The 25,522-nt window shown below is 39.6% G+C and overlaps 1 protein-coding gene across 3 annotated transcripts in view; it reads left to right on the top strand.

Annotated features, from left to right (window-relative positions):
* Positions 1–25,522, top strand: part of PAPPA (pappalysin 1) — a 644,537-nt gene that overhangs the window by 350,703 nt on the left and 268,312 nt on the right. For all 3 annotated transcript variants that reach the window (XM_033961720.1, XM_033961721.1, XM_033961722.1), the window contains exon 10: positions 23,273–23,469. In XM_033961720.1, the coding sequence (XP_033817611.1) occupies positions 23,273–23,469 (197 nt within the window). The remainder of the gene's footprint in view (positions 1–23,272; positions 23,470–25,522) is intronic.

The raw sequence follows: 25,522 nt of genomic DNA, 5'->3' as shown, positions 1-25,522 counted from the left end.
GCTTCCATAGGACGTTATAGGGCAGAATACGGTACTGGGGTTTAAGAAAGGATTGGAGAATTTCCTGCTGGAAAAGAGGATAGAGGGGTATAGATAGAGGATTACTGCACAGGTCCTGAACCTGTTGGGCCGCCACGTGAGTGGACTGCTGGGCATGATGGACCTCAGGTCTGACCCAGCGGAGGCATTTCTTATGTTCTTATGTATCATTTATTATTCTATTGTCCTTTGATATTCAGTTTCTGAAGATCTATATGGGGACATATTACTCTGATTCTGGAGACTGTGGTTCCGCTGTCATATGAAGCGGTAATATGTGGGACGTTGTTATCTCCTACATCTCCAGTAGACAGACATAACAAGGAGGTTATTGGGTATAATGGCTGGAATAGCCATCCAAATGATTACGAAGAATTGTGACCGATTAAATTTCATTTTTTGGTGGAATTCGCTATGCTTGTGTTATAGATATGAAAAAATGGTTTCTGAGCAAGGGGGTAACAAATGGTTTAAACTGACGTGGGGTGCATTGACCAATTTTATTGTTTCTAATTGAATGGCTTTTCCCTTTACTTCAGGTTATAATTTACACATCCAGGGAAGGGGAATGGGTGGGAGGGAGAGGGATAGTATACAGGGACCGGTCTATTAATGATTTGAAAGTACTATTGTATGGATATCTTGAATACATTGAAATCAGGGGGGGGGAGAGGGGCGTGAAAATTATTCTCATGTAATTTATTGATGTATGTATGTACTGTTTTTTCAAAAAAACTTGTATGAATTCTTGTATGCACTGTTTTTAGACTGAAAATGAGTAAAGATCTATATATATATAGATAGATAGATAGATAGATAGATATAGATACATACATACATATAGTGGCACCTTGGATTACGAGCATAATCCGTTCCAGGAGCATGCTCGTAATCCAAAATGCTCGTTTATCAAAGCGAGTTTCCTCATAGGAAATAATGGAAACTCGCTTTGATGCATTCGGCCCCCCCCCCCCGAGAACAGGCATTGCTCCCCCCTGCGATCCAGCACCCACCCATGTGATTGGGCACCCCCCCCCCCCGCCACGATCCGGCACCCCCCCCCCCCCGCCGCCGCTTCTTACCCTCATCTGGGCACCAGTACGGGCATGTCCTGTGCTTGGTGCCGGTGCCCGAAGATCGGCCTCCTCTTCTGCTAGGCTTTGAGCATCTGAGGAGGCCGATCTTCGGGCACCGGCACCAAGCACAGGACATGCTCGTGCCGGTGCCCGTGCCCAGATGAGGGTAAGAAGCGTCGGGGGGGTGCTGGATCGTGGCGGGGGGGTGTCCAATTGCATCAGGGGGAGGTGCCGGATCACGTCGGAGGGGGGGCGGATCGCAGGGGGGAGGGTGCCAGATTGCGGGGGGGGGGGGGGTGCTCGTAAATCTAGCCATGCTCGGTTTCCGAGGCACCGATTTTGCAAATGTTTTGCTCGTCTTGCAAAACACTCGCAAAATGGTGCACTCGTAAACCGAGGTACCACTGTATATATAAATGTTAATGTGTCCATTTGGACTCATTGATATTCTAGATGCCTATTTTTCTAAAATGGATGCCCATTCTACACTTAACCAGCACAAAATTGATAGATTTTGTTATAAATATTAGCAGAACTTGAGACAACCCGACAAGCACATCTGAATTCCAATCTGAAAGTCCTTTTTAAAATGCTAGTCGTTATCAATTTTTGATTCTCTGGAATTTTGAGGTATGTTACTGAAAAGAATACATGTTAACAAATGTACATCCCTACTGTACCATAGCCTCAGACCCTTTCAACTTGATCTTCTGATAATACCACTGGCATCCAAACTTCACTTGAAATCCACCCATCAACTGGCCTTCAGCTCGGAGTGGAGGAGAAGCCTAATGGTAGAGTGGTGGGCTAAGAACCAGGGAAGCCAGGTTTTCAAATCACGCTGGCTTTCTATGTGATCTTGTGTAAGCCACTTTCCCCTCCTTTGCCTCAGGTATAAGTATAGCGCTCGGTAAAGACTGTGCATCCTATTTTATAACGTCCCTTATCTCATGCCAGCAATATAAATATTGCTGGCACCTCCACAACCCCCAGCTCCTCCTGCTAACCCCCAGCTCCTCCCCAATACCACCCCTTGTACCGCCTTTGACCTACCCACTTTTTCTAGAACCAGTCAGATGATATTAAGTGGCAACACCTGGTTTAGTGACATTGAATATCAGGGGTTTGACAGCCATAGACAATGTAAGCAGGCAGGAGCCTCTCCTTAAATTGTCCAGATATCGGTGTGGGGATAGGATAGTTAACATTCTCCTCCACCATATTCAAGTCTATAGTTGTTCTCTTGTATCACAAGGACATCTGTATGTATCAGCAAAACAATAAACAATATTTATTTATTGATTTAACCCTATCCTTTAAAAAAAACTTACCCATCTTTTACAATGCCTGATAGTGCAGGCCGCTGTGGTATCTGCTCTTAAGCCCTATGGGCCCTAAGGGCTATGTGACTTTTGTTATGCATCTTTGAAAAGGGAGGGGGGGAGATTAGTGCTTACACAATAGCATAAAATATATAAATAATATATATAGCCCATACAATACCCATACATTACTCACTCAAATACCATAAATAATAGGAAAGATCTTATCAAAGCTTACATTGTGAAAATATATTCGGTAAAAATAGCAGACTTTTCACTTTTTATGAAAACTGCAATAAGTGTCTATTATAATAAACCCTGTGGCAGCCCATTCCAAAGGGATAGAATGATACATGGAAATGCCATTTTCTAAATAACATAATTGCACATCTCTAGGGCCCAGTAACTGCAATAAAAACTCTTCTGAATATCATAGAGGCTGTGTTGGACTAATAACAGCAACCTTGGAAATGTAGTCTATGAAATCTCTCTTGATCTGTGCATTAGGTTCTGTACTAATCTCATTTTTAAGACTATATTGCATTCTGGGAAGTAATTAATATTTATGAGCAGTAGTCTTTGTGCTAGGGACTATCCTCCAGGGAAATTTACATGTTTTGTGAGTGACACAAACCTAATTTTATACTTCTTTTGTTGACAGTGTTTTATGACAGGTAATATGCTTGAAATAAATTGATGGATGACCATCCATATTCATGCTATACAGCATGCTTTTAAAATCTATCACAGAGTTCCCTTCTCTTCACTTGCATTCTACCCATACCCCCCACCCATGTATACATGACTGTGCTTCTACAGTCAAGAACAAAGTCCTGCTGCCCTGCCACATGACTTACCACACTTTTCATGTACATGGGACACATGTCTTCATTTGCAAGGTATTTACCTAGTATGGTGGGCCTTATATGAGTATATTTCTCCAACAGGCAATAGGTTCTTTTCCAGCAGTCATGAAAATACCTTTTTTTTTTTTTTTTTAAATATAAATTTGTTGACTGAGAAAAAGGCACATTACAGACAAATGTCTTGTTTACAACTGAATCTCCAGTTTCATTCCATATCCTGTGATATGATTTTTTTTTTTACCAACTTAGATACTCTGAAGACAGAACAAAGAGCTTTAATAATTGAATAATAATGAATGGGAGAGGGAATCATTTCCTGCCTGCTAATTATATTATGACATTGAGTTTAACTCGTGCCACTAATTCAGACTGTCATTAATGAACAGGAAGTTTCTGAACTGTAGCTCATTATCATTGATATAAGTTAACCACCAGAAGAAAAATGTTTGTTGTTGTCAGCATGGTGCATTTCCTGTAAATTCTCATGGAGTAATGAGGTAAATGTCCTTGTCTTAAAACTCTACTATTTTTACAGTTTTAAACAGTGTGCATTATGTGTGAATGGGAGCCCATTTCACCACTATGCGCTAGATTCACAAAGCAAACCGATTGTGTACCGATCGGTTTGCGACCCCTTTACTATCAAATTTCCATCCGACCTGATTCACTTACCTCTCCTGCGATCCGCTTCGAATCCGTGCATGCAAATGAGGCAAAATGCATGCAAAGTAGGCTGGGCCGCGATTCACAACACCAGATTTCTGATCCGACTGGGCTGGCCGATCACTTGAAGAAGCGACTGCTCTCTGCCCTGCAATCTCTCCTGCCTGCTCACCCCGAATGCTGCCCTGCTCTGCCTCGATCTTCCCTGAATCTCTCCTGCCGCATTGCCATTCTCCTGCCCTTCCCTGAAGCTCTCATGCCGCATCACCATTCTCCTGCCCTTCCCCGAAGCTCTCCTGCCCTTCCCCGCCCAGTGAGCCCGTGGTTTTAACCCGTGGGTTAAAACCACGGGCTCGCAGGGCTAAAAACTAACAAAAAAAGTTTTCAAGTTAAAAAAAAAAAAAAGGTTGCGTCTCAGACGGGCATGCGCAGACCATCTACAGATCACCCCCATCTGCATATTTTTCGTTCCTGAATTCATCGGACCTGCCCAGATCAGGCCCGATCAGGCAGGCTAGTGAATCCCAGTCTACCTTTGGGATTATGTCTGTAAAGGTTTATTCTTCGACTTCTGGTTTATTTGATCAATGTAGCATCACTCTTCACATTTTCTAAAATTAACCATATAACCATATTAAGGTTAGGGCCACTTCTATTAAACTGCGCTAGCAGATTTCTAGCATGGGGAGCTGCGCTGAATGGCCCCTGCTGCTCCTGACGCTCATAGAGTTCCTATGAGCATCGGGAGCAGCGCGGGCCATTCAGCGCAGCTCTCTGCGCTAAAAACTGCTAGCACAGTTTAAAACAAGAGGGCCTTAGGGCTCCTTTTACTAAGGTGCGCTAGCGTTTTTAGCGCCGCTAACCCCCTGCTACGTAGCTAGAACTAACGCCAGCTCAATGTTGTCGTTAGCGTCTAGCTCGCACGGCATTGTAGCACGCGCTATTCCGCGCGTTAATGCCCTAACGCAGCTTAGTAAAAGGAGCCTTTAGTCTCAGAGGTAACATAAGAAGACACCACAACACATCTGGACTTCATCTTCTGCTAGTTCTACACTCCTTCCAGCACAAGACCAGCAATTAGAGGAGGTAACTCCACAAGTCAGCTTGTAGTGCATAGCATACAGCCATGTCCTGTAACTATCAAATCTAATACATTAACAAAGAAAGGTTGTGAAGATAATACCCCCAAATCTCTTCCTCTCTCGCAGAGTTGTCACTATCAATGATTGGTAATTCCCATGGACACAGGAGCTATTTTAAAATTTTGCCCCTACAAAGGCAAAATACATTGAAGCTTCAGCAAAAGCAGAATGGGTAGTTAAAATATCCAAATGTTTTCATATAACTGATACAACTAAAGAAGCCACAAGTCAGATAACCAGTGTTCTCCTTCTTTTACAATGACAATAAAAATTTTAATAAAGATATTGAACTAAAAAAATAGATTATGATTATTAAATTCAGTGCTCTTATATGCTCATTTAACTGTAGATTGTCAGTATCCGCTTTCTATCAGATACCTTCTTAAGTATTAAGCTTACATTTTAAACTCCTAAGCATACCATAGAAATTGCAAAAATGGTAAACTTTCCTTCAAAGATTTAGGGTGACAGCTGTCATAATTGCATAAAATAGCAATGTAGGTATAAAGTGGCAGATGGACATTTTTCTCTGAAAAACCTTCAAATCATGATTTTTGAAACTCAGATTTGGGATGTATTCTTCTGCAGTTCATCTAAATTTCAAGAGAGCATGTTGGAGGCATGTTTTGGGCGGGACAAATTGAACAGTAGCAAATCACCTGGAGAGGATGGTATACATCCCAGTGTGCTGACAGAATTGAAAAATGAACTTGCAGAGCTATTGTTAGTAATTTTTCTTTAAAATCCAGCATAGTACTGGAAGATTGGAGGGTGGCCAACGTGACACTAATTTTTTAAAAGGGTTTCAGAGGTGATCTGGGAAATTATAGACCAGTGAGTCCGACGTCAGTGCTGGGCAAAATGGTAGAGACTATTATAAAGAACAAAATGAAAGAACATATACATAAGCATGGATTAATGAAAGAAAGCCAATATAGATTTAGTCGAGGGAAATCTTGCTTCGCCAATCTACTGCATTTCTTTGAAGGGGTTTGAGCCAGCAGATATTGTGTATTTGGATTTCTAAAAGGCATTTGACAAAGCACCTCATGAAAAACTGCTGAGGAAATTAGAAAAACATGGGATAGGAGATAATGTCTTATTATGGATGAAGAACTGGTTGAAAGACAGAAAACAGAGAGTAGGTTTAAATGGTCAATATTTTTAATGGAGAAAGGTAAATAGTGGGACTCTCAGGGGCCTGTGCTAGGACCACTGCTTGTAAACATATTTATCAATGATCTAGAGATAAGAATGATAATTAAATTTGCTGATGACACAAAGTTGTTCAAAGTTGTTAAATCACAAGAGGAATGTGAAAAATTGCAAGAGGACCTTGTGAGACTGGGAAACTGGGCATCAAAATGGCAGATAACTTTTAATGTGAGCAAGTGCAAAGTGATGCAAATGGGAAAGACTAACCTGAACTATAGCTATGTGATACAGGGTTCCATGTTAGGAGTCACTGCCCAGGAAAAGGATATAGCTGTCATCGTTGAGGATACGTTGAAACCCACAGCTCAATATGCAGTGGTGCCTAAGAATGTTAGGAGTTATCAGGAAAAGAATAAAAATATTATAATTCCTTTGTATCACTCTATAGTAAGGCAACACCTTGAATACTGTATGCAATTCTGGTCACCGTATCTCAAAAAAGATAACAGAATTAGAAGAGGTAAAGAGAAGGGCAATGAAAATGATAAAGGGATGGATGACTTCCTTATAAGGAAAAGTTAAAGTGGTCTTCAGCTTGGAGAAGAGACGGCTAAAGGGTGATATGATAGAGGTCTATAAAATACTGAGTGGAGTAGAAAGGGCAGATGTGAATTGCTTGTTTACTCCAAAAATATTAGGACTAGGGGGCATGCGATAGATTTTAAACAAACCGGAAAAAATATTTCATCACACAATGTGTAATTATACTCTGGAATTTGTTGCCGGAGAATGTGTGAAATCAATTAGCTTAGCAGGGTTTAAAAAAGGTTTGATAATTTCCTAAAAGAGAAGTCCATAGGCCATTATTGAGATGGTTGGGAAAATCCACTGCTTATTCCTTGGGGAAATCTACTGCTTATTCCGAGAGTAAGCAACATAAAATATTTTACTACTTGGGATCCTGCTAGGTACTTGGGACCTGGGTTGGCCACTGCTGGATTTGATCCTGGGCTTGATGGACCTTCAGTCTGTTCCAGTATGGCAATTCTTATGTTCTTATGGCTAGGGTAAGCTTATGATTTTGATTTTTTTTTTCTGTGATAATGCAACATGGACATCTAGGCCAAAAATTAGGACATTTTTCTCTAGATCAGTTTCTGTAACATCTAATTGCTAAAAAGGTGTCAAAACTGACCAAATAACAATTGGATGGATTTTTTTTAAAAAATCTTTATTCAAAGTGCAACATATTATCAATCAATTAGCACTATAGACAGCACTCAATTCCTTCAAATGATACAATAAATACATAACCCCCTCCCCATCCCCACCCACCCTTCCAAAAAACACTTAATATAATACAAATGTTCAAGATAAAAAATATTGCAATCAAATAATAAATTAATTGCATATCCCCCCCCTCCCACCCACCCATCCTGGATGTGTATAATCAAAGAGCTAAAACCAATAATCATTCTTTAAAAAATTTTGTCAATGAGTCCCAAACGTCCTTAAATTTCTTATAATGTCCCAATTGTATTGCTCTCATACATTCAAATTTATAAGCTTGCCACAAGGATTCCCACCAAAAATTATAGTTTAATCTGTCCCAATTTTTCAGAAAAAGTTGTATGGCAACTCCCTTCATGATTTGTTGTTATGGGAAGTTATTGGACTTTTGGCGCTCATTAATGATTGGATGGATTGAAGGCTTGAGGATTTCCTGGTCGCTTGCCTTCCTGTTACGAAAGTAGTGGACATCATGTGTCACCTAGATAGGATTTTAGGTAGTGCTGGGGAGGAGCCAACTGTCTTGGTATATTTAGCATGGGAAAATGTGGGAGGGAGGGTACTGGAAGCCAAATTTAGACTCTTAGGTAGAAAGCTGAAATCCAGATCCTCTAGGCTAGCATTTTCGGAAATGCTTTTCATTTCATGTGCAGGACCCAAGAGGTAGGCAGAGCTCTGAAGTCTCAATGTATGGTTGAGACAATGGTACATTGGTACAGGTAAGTTGTCTAAAATGTCATTTAAAAGAGGACTTTAAAAACTTTTCAAGGTGCCGGAACTGTGTCTCTGGAGGCGCTTTACAGTGCCTAATGCCACTGTAGACATGGCCAATGTGGGAAGTGGCGTTTGGTATCATAAAGTGCCTATATAGGTGCAAATCACATCAAAGCCATCAGAAATGTAGACCTTGAAAATCCTGGCCTACATTTCTAGCGCTTACCTTTGCCGGAGCCATAATTCTCTAAATGGTGCTGTTGCATGACTGACATATGATTGAAAGTTGCTTTTAAGGTGGCTGCCAACAACTGCACCGTATAGAGAATCCAGGCCAAAATCTATATCTATCTGTCACCACATAAATTATACCAAAGACATCCAGTCTTCATTCAACCCTCATGATGAAACAGATTGTAAAGTATAAATCCACTTTTGTTCCTTCTAGTTTAATATTATTTTCCAATTTCTACCCTCTCACCCCGCAGACTACATTATCAATAATTCTCCTTATTAAATTTGACAACTGATGATTTTGTTGAATCCAGTGTGATACTATAGGCGCTGTTAAATGTTTGTTTAATTTTTGATTTATGTTCATTTAAACATATATGAACTGGTTTCGTAATTGTACCCACATGGATCTTCTGACAAGGGAATATTAAAATATAGATTGCATACGTTGACATACATTTGGTCTGATGTTGAGCCTCATATTAGTATCTTAGTTTCCGGATTATACCAGACTTCTCCTTCTGTGGTATATTCACACCATTGTCATGACCTGAATTTCCTATGAATATTTTTTGTATTATTTTGCTCTTGTTCTTCGTGTCTATGTCTCATGCTTTCTTGATAATCCTTTCAGGATATCCTTCTTCCAATAAACAAGTTTTCAAACTCAGAGCTTGAAATTTATTTTCTTCTGTGGGTAGAAACTATGAGCAGACAAAGATAGAGCTATAGTTATTCAAAACAAGAAGGACTATTTCTCAGAGGCTTTTTGGCAGCTGGCGGATGTACAGAGGTATGGAGAATTATTAGAAGATCCTTTACTTGCTCTTCTTGTGTGAAAATTCTGAAAGAGGCTGATGATGCAGCAATTATAACCTCTACCGTTACCTTCAAGAATTGCATCCTAAGGTTCCACGTCTATATCTTCTTCCTAACATTCGTAAAGCCTTAAATCCTCCTCCAGGATGCCCTATAGTTAGCACTAAGGATAATGTGTTGGCAGATAAAGGCCAAATGTCCCATCTAGTCTTCCCATCCGCATTAACCATTATCTCTTTCTCTCTCTGAGTTGTATTGGAAGTGAAACCAAATTTTTTATCCAAGGTATATCTCATTTTTTACAGATGGTCTCAACTCTGGATGTTTCTCCAGATTGTGTTTTTTATGACCACTGAAGTAACTTTCTTGTATACAGAAATATCCCATGAGGGGGCAATGGAAGCTTGCACTACAAGGTCAAATACATCACCAGAGGATTCTAAGATAATTTCTGTTAGGCATAGTAACTTTGAGTAAGAATTAATTGTACTTCAGATTTGAGGGTAAATTTTATCACCAAACATATGCCTCATTTATCGCTACTACACGAACCACAGTGTCTGTTGCTCGGATCTTGCATAGCACCACATCAAGGTCGTTTTTTTCCAACCCTTCTGTGGGAATTCTTTCAACAATCATCGACTGCTGTAACCTTTTAGCAGTACCAAGTTATTTAACAGAATTTGGTCTTCTGAAGTGAAAAACTTATTGATACAGAGACTGGGGAGTATCCCTTAGCAACAATTCATTTTCACAAGGTAGTGTTATGGTGCTGTAGAAATTATTTACAACATTATACATCAACTTCATTCAAGACACAACACACTAAGCCCCCCATTTACAAAGCCTTAGTGTGGTTTTTAGTGCCGGCCATGGCGGTAACAACTCTAATGCTCAAATAATTCTTATGAGCATCAGAGCTGTTACCACCATGGCTGGCGCTAAGGTTTTGTAAAAGGGAAGTAAATTTCATAAGAATTGGCCGAGTTCTGTGTAAGATACAACAAAAAACATTTTGGTGTGGGGTTTTTTTCTGTTCACATTATAGTTATGTGGCATTGTTTGAAGAAAGATTTTTTTTTACTTCTCATCATAGATTGAAAATATTATAATTTGGAAACATTTCCTAGATGACAAATTTTTTTATGGAAGGGAACAAAGGAATCTTTATCATCGGATTTCTACTTCCCAAATACATCACACTGCAATTCTATATATTGAATTTTAGTTGCCAAACATGAGGCCATTCTTCTAACTTTTGAAGATCCTTTTTCATATTTTCCACTCCCTCTGGGGTGTCTACTCTGTTACAAATCTTGGAATCATCCACAAAAAAGGCAAACCTTACCTTCTAACCCTTTGGCATTGTTGCTCACAAACATATTGAATAGAATCAGCCCCAGCACCAATCCTTGAGGCACTCCACTACACACCTTTCGTTCGTCCAAGTGAATTCCATTAGCCACCACCCTCTGATGTCTGTCTGTCAAACAGTTTCTAATCTAGTTCACTACTTTGGGTCCTAACTTCAGCCTGTCAAGTTTATTCAGGAGTCTCCTATGATGAACTGTGTCAAACACTTTAAGAGCTTACAACAGTGCTAATAAACTAATATAATTTTCCAAAGATAACACTTATCTTAGGTAAGCTCTGTAGTCAGGGCTCCGTAATAGAAGCTCCTCTACACACACTCCCCAGAGAAGAAATATGGAGGTGCTCTGAACCAACTAGAATGTTTGCTGAGATAGTTGATAGAATGTCTTGTCTCCTTAGTGATCCTCAGCCCAAAAAATAAAGCCCTGTTCACCTATATGTGGATGCCTAACTAACACCCAAGTCACCTAACTTGCGCCCAATTAACGCCCAACTCACACTCAAAAGTAGACCTGGTTTTGCAATGTCTACATTTTAGGCATTAGGTAGATGCATTAACATGCTCAGCAGCATGCAATTCTGTAAAGGGACGTCTATTTTGAATTCACGCCCATACCTATCCTTTTAGGCATGACTTTTTTAGATAGGTGTCAATGAAATTGTAGACATCTATTTTGAGAATCGTGTCCAGCGTTTGGATGTCTAAGTTCCAATTAATGCTTGTTAAAGTCATTAATTTGACTTATTATCCACTTTATTTTGACGCTTAAGTCAATGGGCGTCCACATTGTGAACGCCTGAAGTTAGACGTCCTTTACAGAATCTGGCCCTGTATGTTTACTTGTTTTATAAAATATGCATATACATTGAAACTCTGCCCCTACTCCACGCAAACTACACTCCCAAGAACACCTGCAATTGGTGAATGAATAAGTATGAGATATATTTTGTCATGCACTCTTGCACTGCTTGTAATTTTTTTACAAGGCCTTTTCCTTATGAAGAATTTTTATCCAGTTGCTCCTAGAGTGACTACATGATAGTGATAAGTTTCCCAAAATAGTTCTCTGTCTAGCTGAGCTCAGGACCTCAAATAGTTGGTTATACTTCTAGCACGAAATTCCTTTCAGATTCCTAGAGTTTGTTCACCTCTGCAATCAAAGGATAGATTTTTTTTTTTTAGGTATCCTGTAAGTTTTGGCTCTAAGTCATAACTCAGAACATCTTCTGCACCTTATTCAAAGACCTTTTCTTGATGATGTAGTTTTCAAGTTGAGACTGCCAAGAACTGCAATTTAGCATTGACTCTGCTATATGCAAGCTGCCACTTCTATTTCTTGGAACTATAGTTATGAGAAAAATCTGTTTTCTATAGAAAAAAAGTATTTCATATAACCTTGGCTTATGTCATCAGCCAGTGTGAGGGGCAGTTCATATAAGTTGGCTCCATTTCCTGTGCTCCCAAGAGGATGGGTTTTGTCCAGATTTTCTTGTGTAAGTGATGTATCCATTTTTATTTTAATACAGGCATCTATTTTGCCTTGTTTTCCTTCAGTCCTACCTCCTTTTCAGGTTTTTTAAATGCCTTTGAAGGAATGACTACTCTTGATGCAGTGTGGAAGAATTGCCACTAATATATTATACATTTTTATTGGAAAGTATGTCCCTGAAATGAATCTGTCTGTAATGCCCCTGGGGCTCTTCAGTAGATTTATAGGAGTTAAGATGTGTAACTTGTTGATATCCAAGAATCCCATTGTCTGAGACAATGGTTGGACAATTTTTGTCCCTCATTCCCAGATGATTGACTATGTGGCATGAACTTTGTTGTTACTGGAACTGTCCCTAAATAAGCAGCTCAGCTTAAAAATACTTTTCTTTCTTTTTGGGGTCTGGCCACATTTTATTGACCAAAAGAAAAAATAGCAGTCGTACTAAAGAATAATAATCCAGTGCCAATCACTATATTACTAAGTAAAAACAGAAAGCTGGTCACTCTTTTTGGACATTAAAGGAGTTTATTACTTAATGAGTTTTATTATTGAAATTCTATTTTACAAATATTTGCATTTTTCACTGTATTTTTTTATTTCACTGATTGTCCAGAGTTATTCAAAATGTGGCAGTTCGACTGATTTTTGGGCTGAAGAAATGGGAACACATAAGTCCCTATCATCAAAAACTTAATTGACTGCCCTGGAAGTACGAGTTCTGTTTAAATTTTTCTATCTTTGTTATAAATCAATATGTGGTCTGGCCCTCATGTACCTGGTTTCTCAATTTAATCTGGATAGTTCTATTAGACCCACATGTAGAATTCATCTGTTCATCTATCCGACAATAAAGGCCTGCCACTACAAAAGATTCCTGGACAGAACTCTTGCCTTCCAGGCAGGTAAATGGAACGATTGGCTGGGTAACATTATCACACATTCCTCATCCTACCTCAATTTTAGAAAATCTGTAAAAACAAATTTGTTTAATCGATTTGTAACCTAAGAATTTTATAGCTTTCCACTTCTTCCATTCTGTAAGCTTGTATTTGATGACTTTGTATTGTGACCACTTTCTGTTTGTCCAGCACCTCTCGTTGAACTTCCTCGAAACATCATGGCTTATATTCGATAACTCTATATTGTAACCACTTCGCTAATTATCCAGCACTTCTTGTTGTAAACCGCCTCAAACTAACATGGCTTTGGCGGTATATAAGAATAAAATAATAATTATTATTATTTAGTATAAACCGCTTAGAACTTTTGGTTATGGCGGTATAAAAGAATAAAGTTATTATTATTAGCATCCATAGACTTTGCAGTTGCAATACTCGTATTGCTCATACGGTGGAAGGCTGTCCATCCCAGATAAGGTTGCATCCTCCAAGCATCCTCCAAGCCTGCTTCCTACTGGGTCCTGAACTGTGTTATTTTCAGTTGTTACCAAATCTAGCAACTCACTCAGCAGGTATATGGTTCACTGATGATGAATGATGATTTTTATTTTTAGTTTTTTTTTGGCAGAGTTGAGAATGTCCTAAGAACTATAAAATGGCTTAAGAAGGGGAATGCTTGAAGGTATTTTCTAGTTAGCAGGTGAACCTTGATGGCAGAATTCCTGGATTGTAATTCATTGTTAAATGTAGACATCTAGACAACAGAAATGCAGTGTAGATGGAAACAAGAGGCAGAGCCTTGGATCAGAGGAAGCAAATTTTATTATGGGACCTAGCCCATGTTTTGACTAAATGCCTGCCTCAGGGATCTATACAAATATTTTTAAAATGCATTGAACTTAAAAAAACAAAATTAAACAGTTTCTTATGTCATGTTTAAAAATGTTTATATTTTTTATATTGTTCAGTTCCAAGAGTAGTGCAATTCATTACTATTCATCAATGTTTTCATTTTGCTCTTGAATGTAATATCTGATGTTAATATTTTTTTACATTTTATATTATTACTTTTGCATTTATAGACTCCTGAAGCAGGCCATTTAGCTGAAACACATTCATGTTGAGTCTTTTGAATTTGAATAATAAAGCGTCCATAGCACACTTGTTCATCTCCCCTTTTCTTGCCCACCCCATATCCTTGCAACTTCCCCCACCATAGCTTCTTTCAGTCTCTTTATTGAGTAGGTAACACACGACCAGATAAGCTCTATTAAATTGCTATTTACATGTATATGTGATCTATGCATGTAAATTATATCATTCTCACATGCAGATGCTTCTAAAATAAGGTCCTTATTCATTTAAGAAGGCATTTTTTTCAGTAAACACAATTGAATTGTGAAATTTGCAGATCTGACCAAGGTAGGTGTTAGTACTAAGTTTAAAAAAAAGTTTGGATATGTTTCTAGAGGTCAGATCCATTGGCAACTTTTGTGCTCTGTAAAAGCTTTGATCCAAAATTTCAAGACTCTAAAATAGGGGGGTCAATATTCAAATAATTATAGATTACAAACTATTTAAAAAATAGAAAAGAGAGTGTAGGATTAAATGGTCAATATTCTCAATGGAGAAGGGAAAATAGTCGGGTCTCCCAAGGGTCTGTGCTGAGACCGTTGCTTTTTAACATATTTATCAATGGAAATAACTAGTGAAATAATTAAATTTGCAGAGTTCCATGTTAGGCATGCCCCTGGATTGCTCCATGATGCAGGTACATCTTGAATACTGTGTACCTACTCCCTCCGGCCAGCAAGTCCACCCAGTGGCTTACCTAGCCTATGTGACACTCGGCGCCTATCATTTTTTTGACCCCCCTCCCCTCCATTTGTATGAAAAACATGATTCTTAGTAACAATCCATACATCACACAAGAGTGTACCTAGGAAAAGGCAGAATCTTACATACAACAGTGAGCAGTACAACATCAGTACACCCATTGTAAAACTAAATAAGCCAGACTAGTACAGATCAATCCTGCACAGTCAATCCTAACAGAAAACTGTGTCTTTCGAACACACAGAACACAGAAAACACCTTCGCCTAGTATGGAATATGTAATCACAAACTAACACCTCACCCTTTTATAAAATTGTAGTGTGGTTTTTAGCCATGGTGGTAACAGCTCAGGCTCTGATTGACCCAGGCGCCTAAGAGCTGACAGAAACCCTCACCAGCAGCTACAAACCATTTCCTCACCAATAACTTGTGCTGTTTAATCTCTCTGCTCTTCTGTAGCTCACAGTAATGGTTATGGGGTTCTGAATGATGCAGCTGCTATTATGCGCAGCTTCTTGCTGCAGACTCTGTTTCTTATCTCTCTGCAGCTCACAGACTCTGTGCATGGGCCCATCCCCTGAGCAGCCCTCAGCATTTCCTTCCTGCCTCTCCCCTGTAAAAGCTCCACATTTATTATTATTTTTTCTTCCTGTTATACAGAGTTCAGAACAGGTTTGATAACTTCCTAAAAGAAAAGTTCATAAGCCATAATTAAGACGGACTTGTGGAAATCTGTTGCTTATTTCTAGGATAAGCAGTATAAAATCTGTTTTACTCTGGTATATTGCCAGATACTTGTGACCTGGGTTGGCCACTGTTTGGAACAGGATACTGGGCTCAGTGGAGTAGCGGGGGTGAGAGGTGCCTGGGTGGGTGCTCTTCTCTGTCCCCTCACTCCCATCCGCTCCTTTCCTGCCCCCTCCTGCCATGTTCCCACGTGCACATGCCCCTTCCCTTCCCATGTACATCTTAAAACTTTCCGGCACGAGCAGCAACCCCAAACTGCTGCTTGCGCCAGTGTCAGCTCTTCCTCTCATGTCACTTCCTAAGCACGGGTCCAGGAAGTGAAGTCAGAGGAAGAGTCGACGCTGGCAAGAGCAGCATTTTGGAGTTGCTGCTTATGCCAGGGACATTAAAGAGGTACATGGGAACTGAAGGGGCGCACGTGGTAGTGGGTGGAGGGGGCGGAGTGGAGGATGGAAACTGGTGCCCCCAGCAAGACGGCGCCCAGGGCAGACCGCACTCCCCTTACTACGCTACTGACTGGGCTTAATGGACCTTTGGTCTATCCCATTATGTTCATAAAGACGTCAATACAAACTTTACAAAGACTGAATATCTCACTTCCAAGGAAAATTGGCTGATTCTATTTAATTGTATATTAATCCCATCAATACAAGCAACATATGATTGCTCAAATGATCTGAACAACCCATTACGCTCCAGGATTTTATGTTTCCAGAAGGTTAAGCCTCATTTTTGTGATGGAGTATGGAATGTGTTTCAGCTGGCAGTACAGTAAGCATGTATCAGATATATTAACCTGCCTGTATTATTTTGGAATAAGGGTCCTATGGTTCTATTCCCTGGAAATCAGATGGACAGTCCCTACATATTTTAGACAGCATTGGCTCTCTCTGTACTGATCCTCCCTCAGGTTTTGTAAAGCTTGGCAGTCAGATTTATTGAGGTTGTGAGCACAGTTAGGAACAAATTAACCTCCCTGAAGATCACACTTTGTCCTAGATCATTCAATTCAAAGGTCACCTTCTTTTCAGTGGGGGAAATTAATGAAGCCATCATATTGGAGGAAATCTGAGTTTTATTTCTTGATCTTATCATGACTATGACCCCTTTATTTCTATCTTCACATAAAGAAAGGAACATTTTGGAAATAAAATGTTTTGTTTTTTGGGGGTGGGGGGTGGGATGGGTGTTATTTGTGTTCTTTTTTTGATCAGCCAGTACTTGGATTATAGTCATGTGTATTTTACAACAGAAATGAGAAAACCAAAACATTAATTTTGCTACAGCTGTAGCTATTTTGGTTTTCATGCAAAACTGTTGTCAAGAAATATATGAGTTTGTCCTGAAAATTTGTTTTGCCATCTCCTTTCACATTTTATTTGTGAAATACTTTTAAACTGACCCTCTTGTGTCTGAGAATGGAGTTCTTTGTCAATACATGATCAGAATAAAAGCTCTTCCAATAGCAGTTCTGCCCGATTCAGAGAAAATTTTTTTGATTCAATTCGATTTGGGCCCATTGAATTGATTTTTCGATTTGATTCAATTCACTTTTCCTGCCCAATCAGGCATTTTTTTTTTTTTTTTTTCAAACGTCCTGGCGGGTCTATTTTGTAGCCTCTTCACCCAGCCTTCCTTCTTTTGCCATCTTTAACCCCACAACGACGCTGTGGTGTAAACAAAATAAAAATGACTTTTCCTGTCTCTGGCCTAGATTCTCAAAAAGTCACATTAAAAATCGACAGGCCGCTGTTGCAGCCATTATAGTATAAATTTTTAAAAAGCGAGTCATTCTCCAAAAAACACTCATGCAAATGAGGTTGGCGGAGAGTAACAAAGATTTGCTAAATTTGCATGTGATAACATTGCTGGTGATAGTGATAGGCACATGCGCAAAAAAAACCCCAAAAAACAACCACCCAACAACAAATCAAGATGCTGAAGTCAAGCAACCCTCCACCTGATAGCGGGAGAGATACCCACTATCTCCCATCACTAAGCAACCCCCTCCCCCAGCACTCTCTCTGACCGCCAAGCAACCCCCCCCCCAACATCCTCTTGGCAGCAGGAGAGATTCCCACTCTCTCCCACCGCCAAGCAACATCCCTCCAACATCCCCTCAGCAGATGTCCACTCTCTCATACCACTACACAACACCCTTCCCCCCAGTGCCTCTGCTGACCCCCACCTTATCGCCCTTACTTTACTTAGATGACTGGCCAGAGAGATGCCTACTCCCTCCTGCCAGCAATCCCACCTCTTCAAAATGGCAGGCATTCCTTCCCCGGTGCATCCTGGCTTGCACCAGGGAGGGGCCTGAGGCTCTGATTGACCCAAGTTGTTTAAGACCCCTCTTATGGCTGGATCTAGGTGTGCTACTATGGCCCCTAGGTATGGACATAAAGAGGCACTTTTACTAAAATTTGCTAGAATTGGGCTTATCACATGGTAGCAGAGGATTTTATTACATTAAGGAATAGATTCAGTAAATGGCACTCAAATGAGGGCACTGAAAAAAATGCAAGAGGAGTGCTATTCTATTAATGGTCCTCCGAGTTGGGCATCTTTTATAGAATAGCGTGTAGCATTGGGATCCATTCTTAACTGAAACCTGGTGTAAATCATTGTGTAGAAATTAGGTGCGGATCCCTCAAATTCTGTTATACTGCCATTACCTTTCAGTAATAAACCCAAAGGCAGAACAGTTCAAGTAGAAGACATCTGATTGATCAACACAAGCACCCAACGTGGCTGGACTCACCCTCAGGCTGCGTCAGGGGTAAAAAACGTAGGGAAACGGTGGCAAACACCCCTACCAGTCACTTCCAATCCACAATGCAAATCAATATGTCTTCCTTCCAAGTGACAGCACTTTCTGTTCTCAAAGCCTCTTGGGAAGGAAGACATACTGATTTGCATTGTGGCTTGGAAGTGACTGGCAGGGGTTGTTTGCCACCGTTTCCCTACGGTTTTTACCCCTGACGCAGCCTGAGGGTGAGATGTGGCGACGTTGGGTGCTTCTATTAATAAATCAGACATCTTCTACTTGTACAATTCTGCCTTTTGGTTTGTTGCTTTATATGTTGTGGCAGTTCTTTGTCTTTTTTGCAAGCATTCTTCATGCCCGTTCAGTTACATATTAAACAATTTACACACCATCTTTATAGAATAGCGTCTAGCGAGATGCACACACATATCCAAATTGTTGTCAATTAACACCAATATTTGATTATAAGCAGCCAATTATTTGTGCTCATTAGCTTGTTAATTAAATTGTGTGCATGCCCAATTTTGAGTGCACAATCTTTGCAACACATATACTGTAAAATCCAGATGTAATTCAGCACTTTTTAGAGGGATTAAATGTCATTAGTGACAGGTACCTAAATAGTTAATGTGGGAAAACTTACTGCCTCCTATGTAGTAGGTGCTAGTTTCTCAAGTGTTATCCAGTTAGCACACAATAATATATCACACTAACTGAAAAACACTGGAATGCCCACTTTCCACCCCCTTCTGAAAATATTTTTTAAATATTGGTAGCACATGGGTTAGCATGGGCAAACAGGTGAAATACTGCAAAATGCTTTAACATGTTTTTGTGGTAGCCTGTTTGCATAATAAAGGTTTAACACCATTTAGTAAAAAGGCCCCAAAGTTAAGTACTTGGGGCTAGATTCACAAAGCAAACCGATCGTGTACCGATCGGTTTCCGAGGCCATAGCGAGAAGATTTTCCTCCGACCCGATTAACTAAAGTGTTTAGCGATCTCCTCCCAATCCGCGCATGCAAATGAGGGAAATGGCATGCAAATTTGGGAGGGCAGCGATTCACTAACCACTTTAGCTAACACCGATTGGGCTTGCCGATTACAAAAGAAGCGACTGCTGAAGACCAGTCGCTTCTATCCTGGCCGACTCTCCTGCCCTCTTCTGCCCTTTAAAACCAAGGGCTCGCAATGCGTTTTAGCAGAGCAAGCCCGTGATTTTAAGTCCGCCGCTACCGCTGTCATCGGGCCCACCAATATGGTAGGAGGGATGCCAACTCCCTCCTGCCTTCGCGAAACCGCCATCGGCCCGGCCCACCCCTCCCCGTACCTTCGGGCTCTTTAAAATTATAGCAGGAGGGTTCCCACACCCTCCTGCCATATCTACAACTACTAATCCCCCTCCCAACAAGTACCCCTAGCTGCATTTAAAATTACTGGGATTGTTAAAATGATTTGATATGGCAGGAGAGGCTCCTGTCTGGTTAAATCATACTGAATGGGTCAGAAGTGGATATTCAGCGACAGTTGACCAGACAGTGGTGAGGAATATTGGTTCTGACCCTTGTGGCAATCTCCAATTAGTGCTGAGGTATTCTGGGGGCGGAATGACTGTATATAAGCACTGGCAATATTCTGTGCCATTTTCTGCATAGCTAACCAAGCATATTGGCTGCAATAATAACAGTGAGAAATTAGAGACATTTGGCCTCTTCTCCCTTGAAAAGAGGAGAAGAAGAGGTGACATGATCGAAACATTCAAGATACTGAAGGGAATAGACTTTGTAGATAAAGACAAGTTGTTCACCCTAGAACGAGAGGGCACTCTCTAAGGTTAAAGGGGGATAGATTCCGTACAAACGTAAGGAAGTTCTTCTTCACCCAGAGAGTGGTGGAAAACTGGAATGCTCTTCTGGAGTCTGTTATAGGGGAAAACACACTCCAGGGATTCAAGACAAAGTTAGACAAGTTCCTGCTGAACTGGAACGTATGCAGGTGAGGCTGGACTCATTTAGAGCACTGGTCTTTGACCAAAGGGCCACTGCATGAGTTGACTGCTGGGCTAGTCTGACTCATCAGCGACAATTTTTATGTTCTTATGTAACCATGCCTGTTTAGCTATGTAGATACAGCACTGAACATCAGATGTAACCTGATACCTTCCAAGTGCTGGTGCCTGAATAGAATCTAACACTGTTTAGGTCTAATGTAGCTGGTGGTAACTAGTTGAAGAAACATTGACTGCCACCAATGATTCCACTAATTTTAGCTGCTCAGATACAAAATTTTCAAACTAGAAAATCATACCAGTGTGCTGAATTTGCAATTACAGTACTGAATTTTCCACTTATTTCCTTGCCTCTTTTCTGGAGGTTAATAAGGCAGGAAATTATCAACATGGGCTACCATTAAGATGGTTTATTTTACTACAGACAGTGTTATTTTAGTACAAGGTCACATTGAATAAAATAGGACCCTTCATAATGGCATCCATGTTGATAATTCCCCTCCCCCCTTAAATGTTATCTAGTGTTCAGTATCTCTGGGAAAGCAATTCCACCAACTAGAAAGACCACCTATTTGTCCATGAGAATTGTTGGTGAAGAATGAAGGAAATGAGAACAAGGGGGAGAAAGAGTTATCATTGGACAGGTTGAACCTGACTATGGTTATACAGTAGAAGGAACTAATGAGTTTTATAAGAGAACTGCCATGTTGGTGGCTTCTTTTTATTCACAGGACAAAGATTACATGCTACATTTATTTTCTTTAGAACCATTCTTTCTTTTTTTCTTGGCTCCAATGTTTTGATACTTCCTGACTCAGACAAAACATCACAGTATTGGACCAAAAAGATTCTGGATGTGCGTCAAGAGGTTTCATCTTTTGGTGCAAGGTTGTGCCTTTGATTTTCCTTGTAAATGTTTAGTTACATTGGAAACTGTTCATTTTATTTTTATAAACCCCCTCTTGCTTTTCATTGTAGAATCTTTATATGTGATTGACAGTATATCAGTATATCAAGACTGTATCAAGACAGTATATCAAGACTGTACTATGGTTAGAGCAAAAATAGGACTTTTAGGATAGGTATGTTTATTGCACTGTATAACTATTATGAAATTGTCCTATTTGTGACTTTTTTATTTTATTTTTGTTTCCTATAGTTATCATGTTCCTTAACTTCCCTGTAACATGGTTCTTAAGGGGTATATAAGAAGTACTGTTTTATTGGAGAATATAACTTTGTTTTTATTGTGTGATTATATATTATGGCCCTATTTTATTCAAGCATTACCTGATCTGTAATATATGAAAACCACTGGCTTCCAGTATACTATCATATATGGTTTAAGATTTTGATTATTTTATATAAGGTATTAAAAAATGGGATATCAAGTACATTACATTACATTACATTAGTGATTTTTATTCCGCTTGTGCCTTGCGGTTCAAAGCGGATTACATAAGAAGAGAGCTGGACATTTCCAGGAAGGTACATGACATTGGAGAATACAGATTGAGGGTATAGACTAATGACAGAGTGAGTGTGTAGACATAATGTTCCTTCCAGTATTCTACGTTTGAGTCATGCCTCTTTTCTCCAAGTGCCAGCGGTAAAAGAGGCTCATCTGACTGGTATTCATAATACTGCTTTTTATTACTTAGCTCCAATTTTGTGGAACAATCTTCCCCAGGAGTTAAGGAAAGAACTATGTAGTTCAGTTTAGAAGACATTTGAAAGCTTATTACTTTTGGTTGGCTTTTGGAGATGAAGTGGAATAGATGGTAAGGGAGAAGAATGATGAAATCTGTGTAAGCAAAGAATATACATCTTGAATAAATATATTGGAAATTTTAAGGGTATGTATCTATGGGGTGGGCTTTGGGCTTTTATCTATGTAGTTCCTTTCTTGGATTTTATTGTTTTTATTATGTAAACCTCTGAATGAGTTTGGTCTTAAAGGCAGTATATCAGGTGTAATAAACTGTAAACTGAAAGCATAAAAAGATAAAATAAACTTTTAGGGGCATTTTCAAACAGACATCCAAAAAAACGGCATAAATTGGCACTTGGATGGTTTTCTTGCCAAAACGTCCAAGTGCTGATTTTTGAAACCGGCTTCCTGGACATCTTGCGAGGCATCCTAGCCACTTTGTGTTCTGGGCGGGCTTTTGGGCATGTTACACTTGGACATCTTATAGTAATAATTGAACCTTTCTGAAGACGTCCTGGGCAGAACTTAGACGTAATAAGTTAGACCTGTTTTAAAAGCATCTAAATACCAAAAAAGGTACCCAGTAGGGAGATTAAGGCCCTCTTTTATAAAGGTGCGCTAAGCATTTTAGCGCAGATTTAGCATGTGCTAAATCAACACGTGCGCTAACCGCTAATGCGTCCATAGGATAGCATGCACGCGTTAGCATTTAGCACGTGTTTAGCATGCACTAATAAGCTTAGCGCACCTTTGTAAAAGAGGGGGTAAGTTATGACTACCTCACACAACGCTAGTGGTCACTGACCACCTGCCATTTGCCAAAAATCAGAATGAAACAATATGTGCATGTCTGGCTTACAATAATTTGACAAGTATAGCTCATCTTCACTTTTCCCCAGTTGCTGAAAATACAAGAAAAACTACTACCAAATGAAATCAATTGGGAAAATATCTACTTAATTCCCTTAATTAGCTAGCCCCTTTAGAAATTGACCCCTGTGTTAACTTTGTTACTGATCATTTTAGTAAACTGATGTTCCAATATCCCAAATTGGATTGAACAAGATCCCAGAACCAATGAGTCATCAAAACATAACATATTGGTTTGTTATTGCAGATGAACCCAGCAAATGTTATTTCCATGATGGTGATGGCATGTGTGAGGAGTTCGAGAGGATGACAAGCATCAAGGACTGTGGTGTCTACACACCCAAAGGTTTCCTAGACCAGTGGGCATCCAATGTTTCAGTCTCACACCACAGTGACCAGCATTGTGCAGGTTGGGTGGTCATTGGGCAACCAGCAGCAATGCAGGTAAGGATCTCTTCCTTCTTCCTCATTTGCACACTGTAGCCTGTTTCCCAGTCACTGAATAGCAGCTTGTTGAGTCATTCTAACAACTGTTTTGTAGAATTGCTTCCCTAGAGGTAAATCTCAAAGGCTGGTACAGTATTGTCTGGGGAGTTTCCTAAGCTATCTCAGGATGATGTCATCACATAGCATATCATGTGGAATTTCTGAGAGCAGCTGTATTTTGTTTGCTCTGTAGTGTCAAAACAGAGCCATTTGTGGTTGTCTGCTTTAACAAAAAAACACAGATCTGTGATTTGAGGTATAGCATGATAATTTTTACATTACTGGAACACTTTTTAAACATTATCAGGTGGTTGGTCACCTATATTAAAAGTAGGTACAGAGTAAAAACCAGATGTTGAATATAAACCAGGTATAGGAAGTTTATGCTATCTAGGGAGTAAGTTTTGTCATTGATCCAAAGAACTGCTACCAAAGAGCCAGGAGATGTTTCCCTATCACCTTGGAGAAAGCCTGTTATTTTACAGTTTTAGAAATAATCCTGGCACCATTTCAGAGTGGACTTAGTATATACTATACCTCTGTACCAGTGTATTTTATTCTGAGCACGTCCTAAGCAGTGTTACGGGATTCCTTAGGTTTTGGGTTTTTTTCTTTACTTCGGAGAGTGCAGAAAATATCTGACAGGGTTTCATCCCTGCAATAGAAACATAACAGCAAATAAAAGCCATCCAGTCTGCCAATCCCCTTTTCCTAAGAGATCCCACATATGTCCCACACTTTCTTGAATTCAGACAATCTTTGTCTCCCTATAGGGAGACTATTCCACGCATCTACCACCCTTTCAATGAAAAAAGTATTTCCTTTATTACTCTTGAGCCTATCACCTCTTAGCTTCATCCTATGCCCTCTCATTCTGAAGTTTTCCTTCATTAGGAGAAAGAATCACCTCCAATACCTTAATGCCGTAGAGATATTTAACTAATACTGCTACTATAATCACAGTGACTTGTTTAATTCTTAATTAAATATAGTGAATATCTCAGAACCAACACCCGTGACTGGTGAATTCACCAAACTGGGGTTCATTGGGGGACCATCATTGAAATTCACTGTCCCCTCACCATCCTATTCCATATTATTAAAATTTCAAAATGTGATAACTTATCTGTGAATCGGATGGTTAGATCTTGATATTGTTCCCCAGCGGTGAAGAAATTAAGTTGTGTTAATAACGTGTTATAAACCACTGTAATAACTCCTCCAAAAATTAAATCCAAAAATTGGGGGGACACGGATAATTTTTGGAGGAGTTATTACTGTGGTTTTTAACACGTTATAAACACAACTTAATTTCTTCACCGCTGGGGAACAATATCAAGATCTAACCATCCGATTCACAGATAAGTTATCACATTTTGAAATTTTAATAATATGGAATAGGATGGTGAGGGGACAGTGAATTTCAATGATGGTCCCCCAATGAACCCTAGTTTGGTGAATTCACCAGTCACGGGTGTTGGTTCTGAGATATTCACTATATTTACCGTAATTAAGAATTAAACAAGTCACTGTGATTATAGCACATATTGGTTTAAATCAATATCACAGTATAATAATCATATCTATCCATATAAAAGTGACTAATACTGCTACTACTACTAATTTTTATAGGGCTACTAGACATACGCAGTGCTGTACATTGTATATGCAGATACTTTTTCTGTCCCTATGGGGCTTAAATGTCTCTATCATATCCCCTCTCTCCCACCCATTTTCCAGAGTATATACTGTATATTGAGGTCTCTAAGTCTGTCTACATACGCTTTATGACAAAGACCACTAACTAGTTTTGTAGCAGTCCTCTGGACCAACTCTATCCTGTTTATATCTTTTGATTCCATATCATTGCAAAAAATTAAGGTCCTGAATTTTGATAGTATTAAATGGGTTGTTGTAGTGGAAAGGGTCATATATAAGAATGCCACATCTTTTATAGTTCATTGTTTTCAAAAGCACTACCATAAAATAGCATGTTTTGCTGAGCTTCTAT

Source organism: Geotrypetes seraphini, chromosome 10, assembly GCF_902459505.1.
Source record: "Geotrypetes seraphini chromosome 10, aGeoSer1.1, whole genome shotgun sequence".
NCBI lineage: Eukaryota > Metazoa > Chordata > Amphibia > Gymnophiona > Dermophiidae > Geotrypetes > Geotrypetes seraphini.
The sequence above is the reverse complement of the archived record's forward strand: the minus strand, read 5'-3'. Positions and strand labels throughout refer to the sequence as shown.